The 12,122-nt window shown below is 35.8% G+C and overlaps 2 protein-coding genes and 1 long non-coding RNA gene across 3 annotated transcripts; 1 reads left to right on the forward strand and 2 right to left on the reverse strand.

Annotated features, from left to right (window-relative positions):
• Positions 1 to 867: 867 nt before the first annotated feature.
• On the forward strand, positions 868 to 1,812 carry LOC131856256 (uncharacterized). Its single transcript, XR_009358383.1, has 2 exons — positions 868 to 1,485; positions 1,581 to 1,812. It is a non-coding gene; the product is annotated as an uncharacterized LOC131856256 (long non-coding RNA).
• A 3,477-nt stretch (positions 1,813 to 5,289) lies between these two features.
• LOC131045421 (disease resistance protein L6) lies at positions 5,290 to 10,289 on the reverse strand. Its single transcript, XM_057979003.2, has 5 exons — positions 9,599 to 10,289; positions 8,094 to 9,189; positions 7,398 to 7,709; positions 6,034 to 7,300; positions 5,290 to 5,946 (listed from the first exon to the last, which is right to left on the reverse strand). The coding sequence occupies exons 1-2, from the start codon at positions 10,135 to 10,137 to the stop codon at positions 8,310 to 8,312; spliced, it is 1,419 nt and encodes a 472-aa protein (XP_057834986.2). The 5' UTR covers positions 10,138 to 10,289; the 3' UTR covers positions 5,290 to 5,946; positions 6,034 to 7,300; positions 7,398 to 7,709; positions 8,094 to 8,309.
• On the reverse strand, positions 5,629 to 8,168 carry LOC131855837 (disease resistance protein TAO1-like). The gene is made up of 6 exons (XM_059208311.1): positions 8,094 to 8,168; positions 7,648 to 7,709; positions 7,398 to 7,569; positions 6,786 to 7,300; positions 6,034 to 6,610; positions 5,629 to 5,946 (listed from the first exon to the last, which is right to left on the reverse strand). The coding sequence occupies exons 1-6, from the start codon at positions 8,166 to 8,168 to the stop codon at positions 5,629 to 5,631; spliced, it is 1,719 nt and encodes a 572-aa protein (XP_059064294.1).
• Positions 10,290 to 12,122: the final 1,833 nt, after the last annotated feature.

Below are 12,122 nucleotides of genomic sequence, written 5' to 3' on the forward strand. Positions count from 1 at the left end.
AGACCCTTGGGTTGGATAGAGGTTGAGTCAAAACAAATGTTTTAACCATGTGGGAGGGTTTGAAATAACCATTAATGGTTATTGGAGACTTTGTGGATTAAGTGGTTGAAGGTTGGAAGCCTTCAATGGTTTTCAAAGACTTTGGGGTTTTTGGTGGTTGAAGGTTGAAAACCTTCAATGGTTATCCAGGACTTTGGGCCATTTGAGAAGTGACCTCCCTTTGCTTAGGGATGTGACAAAGTTTAGAGGAGGGTTAGGTTAATTAGAATTGGTTAGAATATTCTAGAAGGGGTTAGGAAGGGGTTTGGGATTTTGCAAGTGGATGAGGGGATAATAGGTTTTAATTGAATTATTTGATTTTCATTCAATCTGGTCGCAATTTGGAGAAATTAAATAAATTAGATTTATTCAATTTAGGATAACTATTTAATTAAATTTGAATTTAATTAAAAGTGGCTAGGGGGATTTAATTGAATAAAATGATTTATTCATTAAATAGTATAGTGAATTTTATTTAAATAAATTGAGTAATTTACTTAATAAAATAGAAGAATGTGGATAATTTAATTAAATTGGATTTAATCAAATAGAAAAATGAACATAAAATATTCATTTAGGAATGTGGTCATTTTTATACGTCTACAATAACATATATCTTTTTCTCATGAATTGTTATACTTAATTACTATGAGGCGGGTGCATTCTATCAGCCCCATAGACAACAGTCTAGACTTAAAAAAGATGGCCCCACCTAGTTGTGTCCATAGACAATAAAATTGTAGATGGAAATGTGAAGAAGTAATGTATATAAAAAACTCCCATTAAATACTGCTTCTCAACATTAAATCAAAAAGGCGATGAGGAAATTCGTTGGGTAAAGGAGCGAATGAAGGTCGTTTTGCTAGCAGACCCTATTATTTCGAATCCTTACCTGCACAGTAGAAAAAACTTCGACTAGAAACCAAAAAGCCCATTTACATTTCATAAAACCCCGAGAAGTGGTAATCAATTGGACCGCAGGGGCTGAGATATGCAAGTTTTTCCCACACGACCTACAGCGAGACTAAGAAAATACAAGGAGCAAACAAATATTGGAGCATGAAATGGGTATTCGGAAATGGCTGGGCCACATTACAGAACCAGATAATCAACCTTCTGCTTTACAAAAAAGATGACCAGAGACCTGAAATAGGAGAACAAGGCTTCAGGTTCCTTCGTTGGAGTAATAGGAGGGTTTTGGAGATGCCTAATGAGGGCTGGCGATATGGCACATGAATAACATTTTTTCAGGTTTTTAACTGTGAAGGATGAGATATTTTGTTTGTTTGAGGGGGCTCTCTAGAATCTGCTGAGCTTAAAGCTGCAATACTGGCTGTCTGTTCAATTCTCGTTTTAACTATAAATCACAATTTAATGGTCCTCTGTAATCTCATCAGCAACTTCTCTGAAGCTGTTACAGACATTTTTTTAAGGGGTTTTAATAAGGTAATGCAGATAAATTTGACTATTTGATTTGAATAGCTCCTCTTTGATTTCTCAATGCCATTTTCTTGAGTCGGTTTAATTGTGTTTATGTGCAGGGGTAGAGGGCAGAGTGTCTAGAAAGGGAGGAGCTTCGCCCCATTTTAGGGTTACGAATTTCAGCATTGCGGCCACACGACCTCAAGGCGGAGTCATGCGCTCATTATTTGGGGTTGTAGCTTCTTGTGGCTGTCCCCATTTTTTTTCTCTAACTTGGCCTCTATTGTTTGGGGTTTATAAATTTTTCTATAAAAGGTTTTGTTTATTATGTATATATCACCGATTTTATTTTCTTGGTCATTTAGCTGATGGACATGAGTAAAATATGAATTCACAAATTTTTCATCTTGTTATTACAGTTGATTCACTTAATATATATAAAGCATTTCTGCAAGTCAGTCCTTTACATCAAAAGATCTAGGTAGAACTTTGAGGTAACCTGTAGCAGCTATGCCAATTGATATAAGTCCAAGGCCAAATGCTCATACAAAATTTCTTTTCCGCAATAGCTCTTGCATAATAAACGCATCTTCCCTAAACCATAGACATACAAAATATATTTGTTTCTACAACAAATCAGCATCAATTTGAACTTGACGGAATTAGTTTTCTGGATACTTTTGGCTCGAATACAAATAACCCGAATAAGTTTTCGGAAAAAAAGGAAAATATTGATTTTATGTGGAAAGGACACTAAAATGGAGGCATGGAGCACCCAGTACTTCAAACGCCCTTGGTTGCTATCCATTTGTAGATAGATATCGTTTTTTTATTGAGGATTGTTCACATGTATATATTAGAGACTGTTGTGTACAATCTGCCCTAAAGATTCGGACGAAATACAAAAATTGTGAAATTTCTACTAATCATAGCACAGAGCACTGAGTTTGCTGAAATATATTTGTGAGTCATTAACTATGAAATTAATATAAATTCTTGAATTATATTTTTTTCGGCCCATTGCATATTCAGATTATGGTATGACAAGTATAATGTAGACAATACAAATATGAAGGTTTGTGGGAGGAAAAGGTTAAGAAACTTATCTGCGAAACAGAGTGTATCCAATACAGGGGCCTGCTTTAAGTGATACCAATTGTAAAGAGAGTTGCAAATCGGAATTTTGTACAGGGAGCTGTGACTTCATAGACCTTATTTCCACCTGTCTTTGGAAGGAAAAGGTAAAGAACGTATGTACAAAACAGAGAATGTGTCCTATACAGAAGCCTGATTAAGTAGACAGAAAAGCTTGCTTAAGTGATTGCAGAGAGGATTGCAAGTCGGAGAAATTTTGCACTGAGAGCTGTGATTTCAAAGGCCTTATTCTCATCCGTTTTTGTTACAAGCATTGATGATACATTTATAACATGGGAGGATTATGAATTATGGTTCTTCTTCATGACGGCTTCCATCTTTTATAGTTACAGAATTTACTCTCATCTGTCTCATATATTTCTGTGTTTTCTATTTCTATTATAGAGTTTTTATAGATGTATGCATATATACTAGTTACACGATTTAATATGCCAAAGTAGGATAGCATTCAATGCTGTGGAAGCATAGGTAGATCGTTTGTAGAGGCTAAGCATTTAGTTCATGCTATTGGTTTTAGTGTGCAGGCCAGTCACCACCATAGTAACTTGATTGGGGAAATAGAAACATCTGGTAATGTATATCGGCAAATGATAAGCAGTGTAGGCTTGCAATTAAACTATGAAATGAACAGTGAAAGATCCCAAGGCTACGAGTGAGGGCTTCGTGTGCTCATACAGTAATACAACAGCTGTGAGTAGCACTTAACATGCTGTAATGCGGAATTTGAATGTTGGGTACCAATAACTCGATTGAGAGACTTAGGGACTAGGGGTAGCGAGTAAACACATAACTCAGGGTTTAAACACTCAATAGAAGCATCCCTAATTGTGAACCTTCGAACATAAATCTTTTCTGAAATTTAGGAGAGGCAATAAAACATCCCAACAAATCTTTATAGGAAGCAAGAGGAATATCTCATTCAATCATGCTCTCTTTGTAGTGAATCTAAGCCTCTTAATAAAAAAAAATACTTAATATCAACCGCTTCTTATTCCCTCTCAAATATGGTAGTCTATATCTACGGATGTTTTAGTGGGTTACCATCTTCATTCTTTACAACAAAAATCGCAGATGTTCTTAAGACTACATAATTATTTGTTAGTAGTGTATGGTGTGTTATTTGTTTGCCTTTTTATTATTATTTCTAATCATGATTCTAATTTTTGAGTCAATTTTGGAAGTCACTTGGCTGTCGTTTTGGGGTCTCAATTTCACTATTATACCACTTTCCATCTACAAACAAATGATCAAATTAAAGTTCTCAATTAAACTCTAGTTCATTATATTAGGATATTTTATAATAAGAATAAGCAACGGCGTTGTTATCTTTATAATTTGTAGCACGATTATAATTGATCTTCACATGTCTGTATAGGTCATTCTCCTTGTGAGTTATATTATGGATATCATCCTCTCGATCCATGTGAGATTCTACTTTCTCATTCTTCAACTTCATCACATCAACAATTTCTGATTTTATTAAAAACATGACAAATATTCGTGCAGATGTGTAGGCAGCTCTTTAGACTTCTTAGGGTAAGTATAAGGAGATCTGTGATAAGCATCGCATCCCTTCCAACTTTTAGGTTGGGGTTAAAGTCTAACTTTATATGAATAAACATAAATTTAAGGGTCATCAATATCATAAGCTTAAAACTATTCAATTGGACAGTATATCATTACTCAATAGATAGGAGGTAATGGTTTCAATATTGATCTCACTTTCTAGCTTAGCATTGATGAGGTAATTAATGTTAATTAGTGGAAGTGGTATGAGCCACAAGTTAGTCGGGAAAAAAATTTCAACTCTCTTATTTCAAACATAATATTCTAGCGTCCTTGATGTTTGGACACACACTACCTAGAGATGCATTAGCACTACATACTAATTGTTTTTAAGGGTACATTGCTAATCTAAACTAAGTGAGTCTTCCAATCATCATTTGACCAATTTTTCTGCTATCTTAAGAAGAAAATGGAAAAACTTATCTAAACAAGGAGAAATTTACAAAACTTTTTCTCTAAATTAGAAATAAAATTTGATTAGGTAGTATAGTATAATATTAATATATAATTACTCTATATTTTTTAGAAGCTTCTTGGTGCCTATCTCATAGGCAATTTTTTAAATCTCCCTCTTCTGAAAATATTTTTCTATACTTATATAAACTTGTAATGATATTACTTTTATTACGGAAAAATCTATTATATGATATTCATATCAAAAATCTGAAGAGCTATTCTTTATTTTAAATTACAAAATACCAAATCGAATCAAGCAGTTCTTTTGCAATATCAATACAAGGGAAAGGAATCATTTGTTATCACATTTGTTGATTTAATGTTCAAATTTTTTAACAATATTGCACCAGTAGTTGTGACTTGAAAAGATAGTGTTGATGATGAGTATCCATAATTGAATGAAATAAATTTCTTGGATTTAAAAGCAACAAATCTTGTGACACCACATTAGCAAACGAATAAAACATGACTTAGTGCACAATCATAAGTCTCACTTTTTTGGGCCTTTTTGAGCACCTTGACTAAAGGCATGCTTATGTGACATCATATTTGATGATTTGGCCCTAAAACCTTAATAATAAGCAGGGGACTTGCGAAATAAGCTGCTATAAAAAATTGATAATGATTTGAAATTCACATACGATTTTGAGAAGCGCAAAATTAAGATACCCAATTATTATATCTTCTCCACTAATCAACTTACTACATATAACAAAATTTGCAGACCATTATATAATTCATTTATTCACCACACTACAACATACACTAGCACTCCCTTCTCTTTCATTCTCTGTCCAACATAAAATCATAGAAAAGCTGATAAAAGCTCACCCTTTTCTAAAATAATACTTACTACATTCCACTCACACATAAATGGAAACTGTTAATGGACAAATAAGCAAAAAACAATTAATCAAAACTGTAAATTTTCTATGGCTGGTTTTGTCAAGGTTGTGACTGTGCCAAGTTCCGCGTTTGTGCAAGTGCCAACTATTCCAGGAGTGCGAATAATTGGTAAAAAGCTTCCACAACTCTTCCCTCTTGGCCTGTCACTACCATTGCTTTATTGCCTGTAAATCTAGTGGCGTAGTTGTACGGACAATAGCCTGCGTTTTGGCGGAACACACCTATATATACAACTTGACTCTTCTCATCATAATACAAAATATAAGCGGAATCTCGAATCTTTAAGAGATCGGACTCAGCTTCCATCTCTGTGACCGTAAGACCAGGAAACCCCAAAGAGTTTACTGTTGACTTCACAAAATTGATCACGCTACCTTGTATCTCCATTTCGCTTGGACATTCCTACAAATCGAATTGTATGCCGCATTTTCAGTCATAAACATGAACATTTTTAGAATAATGAAAAATCTGAATTTTAGACAGTTTTACCTTCATAGACTGAATACAAGGTTTAAGAGCTGATATGGTGTCGCATTCGAGCTCTAGCCTTTCCAATCTTTGCATTTTCTCCAAATTCGGTATACCTGGCACTTTCAAGCCTATTTTCAGTGTCTTCAATGACTTACAGTGTTCCAAACCTTCTATTTTCTCAACTTTTGGGCAATCACTAATTCTGAATTTTTTCAGTGAAGCCAAGTATAAGAAGCTTGGAAGCTCTTCTATCTCCGGACAGTCAGATATTTCCAGTTTCTTAAGGTTTGCGAGACTACCAATACACCTGATGTTCTTCAGCACTTTGCAATTACATATATCTAAAATCTTGAGTGATACTGGAAGCGTCTTTATCTCCATTAAATGGTGCTTCCACCAAATTTCGAGAGTTTCAAGACTGGGACAACAATCATTGGAAATTAACATCCTGGAAAATTGTTTGCAATCTTCTAAGTCTTTTTTCTTAAGCATTTTATTTGAAGCAGCAGCCCCGGCATCAAAAGTCGTTTCACTGACAGAATTTACTATTGACATATTTATCAACGAGCATAATCTTCCAGGAAAATTCAGCAAGCTTGACAACAAAAGACTCAATTGTTAGCGACTTTAAGCTGCCCAGTTCACCAATGTTTGTTGTTGAACCCCTTAAACTGATACAACCTTGTAGATCCAACACTGTCAGGGACACCTGATTTATGATTTGACAAGGCAAATCTTCTAGTTTCTTGCAAAAGCTGAGGTTCAAATACTCGAGCTTTCTCATGTGCTCCAGCATATCCAATCTCAGTTTAATCTTTTCACAGTACTTTAAATTTAGAGATTTCAGGTGTATCAGCTGCTTGAATGAATCCGGCAACGTCTTCAACTGCTTACAAGATTCCAGATCTATAGTCTGCAAGTTTATTAAATCACCGAAACCAGCAGGTAATGAAGATAGGATTTCACAGCCTGGTAAATTTAGATATTTCAGGTGTATCAGCTGCTTGAAAGAATCTGGCAACGCCCTCAAGAGACTGCAACACTGTAGAGATAAATGCTGCAAGCTTAGTAAATTACCAAATCCAGCAGGTAGTGAAGATAGCTTTGTACTGCTTGATAAAGCCAAAAGCTCCAGTGACTGGGGGCTACATAACTCTTCTGGCAAACTGTCACCACCAAAGTAACAGTCAATCTTTTTCAAGTGCTTAAGGCGCCCCACTGAGTGTGGAAGCGATTGCAATTTACTCACACCAAATATAATAAGCTCTCTCAATTGCAATGGAGGCTGCAGGCAACCAATATTCAATTCAATTCAAATTAGAAAACATAAAGTATTGAAAAGTTCATAAGTATTCTTCCTCAACATGAATAGAAATACTTACATCAGCATTGCTCTCCCACAATTCTTCCAACTCATTAGCACCCGAAAGCTCTAAAACACTCAAATTTCTCAGTGTAAACCATGATGGAAGGCTTCTATGAGGAAAATTCTCCCAGCAGAGCCACACAAGATCTTCAGATAATGATGCAAACTCTTCCGTGAACTCAGTTCCTCTGACAAAAAGAATTTGTAATTTAACAGACAATCTAGGGAACTTAGATTATCTCTTTGACGTTCTCATTAGTGGATACCTGTACTCTTTGAATGCACAAAAAGCATCAGCACTTTGAATAGCTCGAACCAGCATTCTTTCCTGTATGAACAAACAGGAAATGCAAAGCTTGTCAATCAAACTCGGTAAAAGCAGAGGCACATTTCAGCTTAAATAGAAGAACATCTTAAGCTGTGTGTTAAGTTTTTACTTGTTTAGATAGTTTATTTGAAATCATACTAATACACTTGTTCTATTAAAGACACGAATGTGATTTCCGAGTTTTATCTTGTTTAGATAATTCATCTGAAATCATACTAATACACTTGTTCTATTAAAGACACGAATGTGATTTCCGATGCCCCTTAAAAATAAAAGTTTAAAAGATGCTGTGTAAACCCGACCCAAACTAATTTGTAACACCTTCACTTATCAACGATTAATAAAAGCTTGCAATATAAGAAAATTTGCCAGTGTTATCCTTACCAGAGAATGTTGCTTTATCTGCTCTGGAAACCAAATACGATATGAGGAATGTCTACTTGCAATTTGTCTTCCCATATCCCTAAGATGATCATGCATCCTTATCTTATGCGCGTAGGAGGGGCTTTGCCCAGGGTAGATTGGGTCGGAGACCAGCTCCACAAGACATTTATTCACAAGTGTTTCTAAACCATGCGCACCACTCCAACCCGATCCATCCTACACTGCTATGGCCCTGCTTTTATTTTCTCTAATGAGAAAACATGCTACATCCAAGAACATCTCTTTCTCTTCTTCATCGAGTGCATGGTAGCTAACTTGTAGCCTTTGCTTGATGTCGGTGGGCAATATTCTTGATAATTTTTTTAATTGGGATTTCCAGTTAGCTTTGGAGTTACTGCCATATAGCTGTCCCCCAAATACCTTCAGTGAAAGAGGCAAACCATTGCCTGCCTTTAAGAACTTTTCAACCAGCGAAATAAATCCAGCAGGTGGGGAGGGTTGCAAGAATGCATGCCAGCAGAAGAGCTTCTCAGCGTTTGACCTGTTGAGGCCTGGCATTTTATATATGCAGGAGAGACCCCACGAAATAAGAACTCCCAATTCCCTTGTTGTGACAATGACCATACTTTGGGGTCCAAGATTGTCTTTGTTTGGCAGTAGAGTATTCAGCTGGTCGACGTGATCAATGTCATCCAGAACTATGAGCACCTGATGAGAGCCCAAACGATTTCCAAGAACGGCCTTGCCTTCATCTACATGATCGAATGGCAAATGATCAACACCAAGGTCCCTCAGAAGCTTTTTCTGCTTTTTAGCTAGAGCATACCTTGATGCTGCATCTCGCACATCGAAAACAAAACTGCATCTGTCGAAGGAGGAAAAGTTCCAGTTGAATAGCTCTTTGGCCAGTGTGGTCTTACCACTACCTCCCATTCCCAGGATCCCCGTAATCTGCACTTTTTCTTTACTTGCAACTGATTTGAATCCTTCTACGAGATCATCTAACCCCTGCGGATGCTCTGCTACTGGCAAGGATACCATTTTCATGACTTTGATTGCACAATTCACAATATTTTTCAAAATTCTGGCCTCATCCCTGACATTTGAACCGAAAGTTTTAAACAAAATAGAACACAATATTCTGCTTAAATAGTGTCGACAAAATAGAGTAGAAGTAGAACCAATAGAAGAGATTTCAGACTTACCATGGAAGAAATAAAAAAAAATTGTTAGAGAATAGAAAGCCATATGTTTAACGGTATAGTTATGTGAGTTTAGGACTTTCTCTTTTTAATGAAAGATTGTATATAAAATAGCTTTGCAAGTAATTTTAAGAAAAGGTTTGGATTAGGTTAGCGAAAAAGAACGGCTGGATTGAGGCTTTTAAGAAGATTGTCTAAATATAGAAATACTCTGTTTTCACTTCGAATGATAAATAAAAATAAATGCATAACTCTGTTTTTATTGTGCATCATATATACTTTGAGTGCAAAGGTAATACATACTCATTCTTGTTAACCTGGTAGCCGGAATTGAATGAAATATTGTAGCTTGCCCGTTTCCACTCGTCAAGCTTTTCTGGGGAGTATTTTCCCTTGTTCCCATGCTCTGAAAATGCATTGGCATAGATACCTTCTCCTAGATCAATCGATCTAAGCTCAGAGGGCTCAACATAATAGAAAATGGGAATGATTTTAGCACCAGTTTTCAGCATGAAGGTTATCTCAGCCAAACACCATGGGGATTGAGCATAGTTGGGAGAAAAAACGGCAATGTGAAGGGTAGCACTATTTATGGCGCGTTGTATTTCTGCTGGCATGACATCACCAGGCAAAAGAGCTTCCACATCAAGAAACACGTGCAATCCCATGCGATGAAGTTTATGGTAGATGGCAGTAGCTAATGTGTGTTTGACATCACTTCCACGATGATTAATAAATATGGCCCATGGCTCTTTTGAGTTGGATTCAAGGTAAGGAGCAATTTGATCAAAAGCGTTTTCTAGCTGAGATTGATGTTGCCTGGGTGTGGAAGAGGAAGCCATTTCTTTTGTGAGATAAAGGAAATGAAGTGAACGCAGATAAAGGAAATGAGTGGTCGTCTTCTTTACGTTGAGACGAAGGATTCTAAGGCAAATGGACAGGATAAAATTCAATTATCTGATGTAATTTGTACTGGAGAAGATTTTTCAGGATGCAAATTAGTCAAGTCAGGAAATTTGTCTGTGGATGAGATTTTTCCGGAAATTTGTGGAAGAGATTTTTCCAGATGTAAAGTAGTCAAGTCAGAAAATTTTTGTGGAGGAGAATTTTTCATAGCCAAGTTTAAAAACTAGTGGAGGAGATTTTTCCAGATCTAAATTAGTCATGTGAGAAAAGTTGTTGTAGAGGAGATTTTTCTAAATGCAAATTAGTCTAATTCAGAAAATCTGTCTATGAAATAGATCTTTTCATAGTCAAATCAGGAAATTTGTGGAGGAGATTTTTTCAGATATAAATTAGTCAAGTGAAAAAACTTATTGTGAAAAAGAATTTTTGAGATTTAAATTAGTCTTTAAAAAAAATTGTTCCATGTACAAATTAGTCAAATAAAATCATAGAACTTTTTGTAAAGAAGATTATTCCAGATACAAATTAATCAGATAAAAAATATCTTATGTAAAATCACAATCAAAATCTCTTTAATTAAGAAATCTCTACATTATATCTAATTTTAAATTACAATTTATTAGTTACGGTCAAATAAGCATTCAGCATAGACCAAGACGTGACAACCACATTTATAAAGAGGCTCAAATTTCAGGCGGACTCTTCTGTAACGGACGATGCAAAATGCGTTTGAATGAATTGTACGTTATACGTCTCCAAAGTCCATCCTCTCTTTCTTTGTTTTAGAAAGAAATTTTGGACTAAAACAATCTTGTGGGCCTAAAACAATGCCCAGGACTGAAATCTCGACATTACCTTGACACTTTCGTAGACTATTCACACATGTTGCCTCGAATAAAATAGCAAATGTAAAAGCTTATTGTATACACTTTATATCTCGTCTTGGATTTTTTCAAATGAATAAGGCCCTTTATAATATTAGTTTTAAAAAAAAAAATTATATAAAAAAAGTTGGATTTTTTTTTTAATTTGTAATTAAATGGAATAAGTATTTTCAAAGAGATATTTTTAGATAATTTTTTTAAGAAATAATTCGTAAGAGATGTTTGTTATTTATTCATAAAATGCAAGTACACCAAAAAAAAACAACACAGATCTGGGTTGTCTGCATATCCTCCTACAATAGTTGCAATAATCATTAAATTATTGTTTTTTCATTATACCCCTTCTCTGAGATGCTTCCACCCTGCCCGTATGTTCCCCTTCTTGTGGCAAATCTAATCAGCAAAAGGTGCTTACCAAGAGGGGATTTCTTTCTCTTGACTTCTGTCCATCTATGCTCGGTGTGAGAAGAGACCAGGGTGTTTTGGTATACTTCTGCAAGGGGGCTCTTTCCCCCTAAAACTCCAGAAATATGTTCTGCTGCACCACACTTGATGGCAGCGATAACCCCCTTGCAAGCATTCGCAAGAGGAGTCTGGGGATTTGAAGAATCAGAGATGTCGACATCCTTCTTGGAATGGGCGCCCATCTGTGGAGATTTTGAACCTGTTGAAATCTTTGAAGAATCTACCGATGAATGCATATTGCATCCATCTTGTGCCACATCTTCTTGTGTGGAGTTAGTTTGCTTAGCTCGAGGGGAATTCGAATTCTTCTTATGACATTATGAAGGAACATCCACAGTATAGTGTTGTGGAAGGGCATCGGTCCACCAAGATTGATGCTCAAATTTTGTCTTAGATTTTGTGCAGCTGTTGGCCATGTGGCCAGTTTCAAAGCATCTTCTACACCAGAAGAGCAAGCCTTCGTAACCCAAAGGTTGAGTCTAGCTACGATAATTAATCTTGAAAGTGATATCTGCTTGAAGATCTCTTGAGATATCCATGTCCACAAGGATGCGGGCAAAAGTAATGTGAGT

This window comes from Cryptomeria japonica, chromosome 7 (assembly GCF_030272615.1).
Source record: "Cryptomeria japonica chromosome 7, Sugi_1.0, whole genome shotgun sequence".
Lineage (NCBI taxonomy): Eukaryota > Viridiplantae > Streptophyta > Pinopsida > Cupressales > Cupressaceae > Cryptomeria > Cryptomeria japonica.

What these genes read in the sequence shown, in the direction of transcription:
- LOC131855837 (XM_059208311.1), bottom strand. Translation starts at nt 8,168, where the DNA reads ATGGGAAGACAAATTGCAAGTAGACATTCCTCATATCGTATTTGGTTT. An exon ending in TGTGCATTCAAAGAGTACAG is followed by an intron (nt 7,570 to 7,647) that starts GTATCCACTAAT and finishes TCTTTTTGTCAG; the next exon opens with AGGAACTGAGTTCACGGAAG. An exon ending in GAGCACATGAGAAAGCTCGA is followed by an intron (nt 6,611 to 6,785) that starts GTATTTGAACCT and finishes TTTGTTGTCAAG; the next exon opens with CTTGCTGAATTTTCCTGGAA.
- LOC131045421 (XM_057979003.2), bottom strand. Translation starts at nt 10,137, where the DNA reads ATGGCTTCCTCTTCCACACCCAGGCAACATCAATCTCAGCTAGAAAAC. An exon ending in TACCAGGTTAACAAGAATGA is followed by an intron (nt 9,190 to 9,598) that starts GTATGTATTACC and finishes TTCAAATGTCAG; the next exon opens with GGATGAGGCCAGAATTTTGA.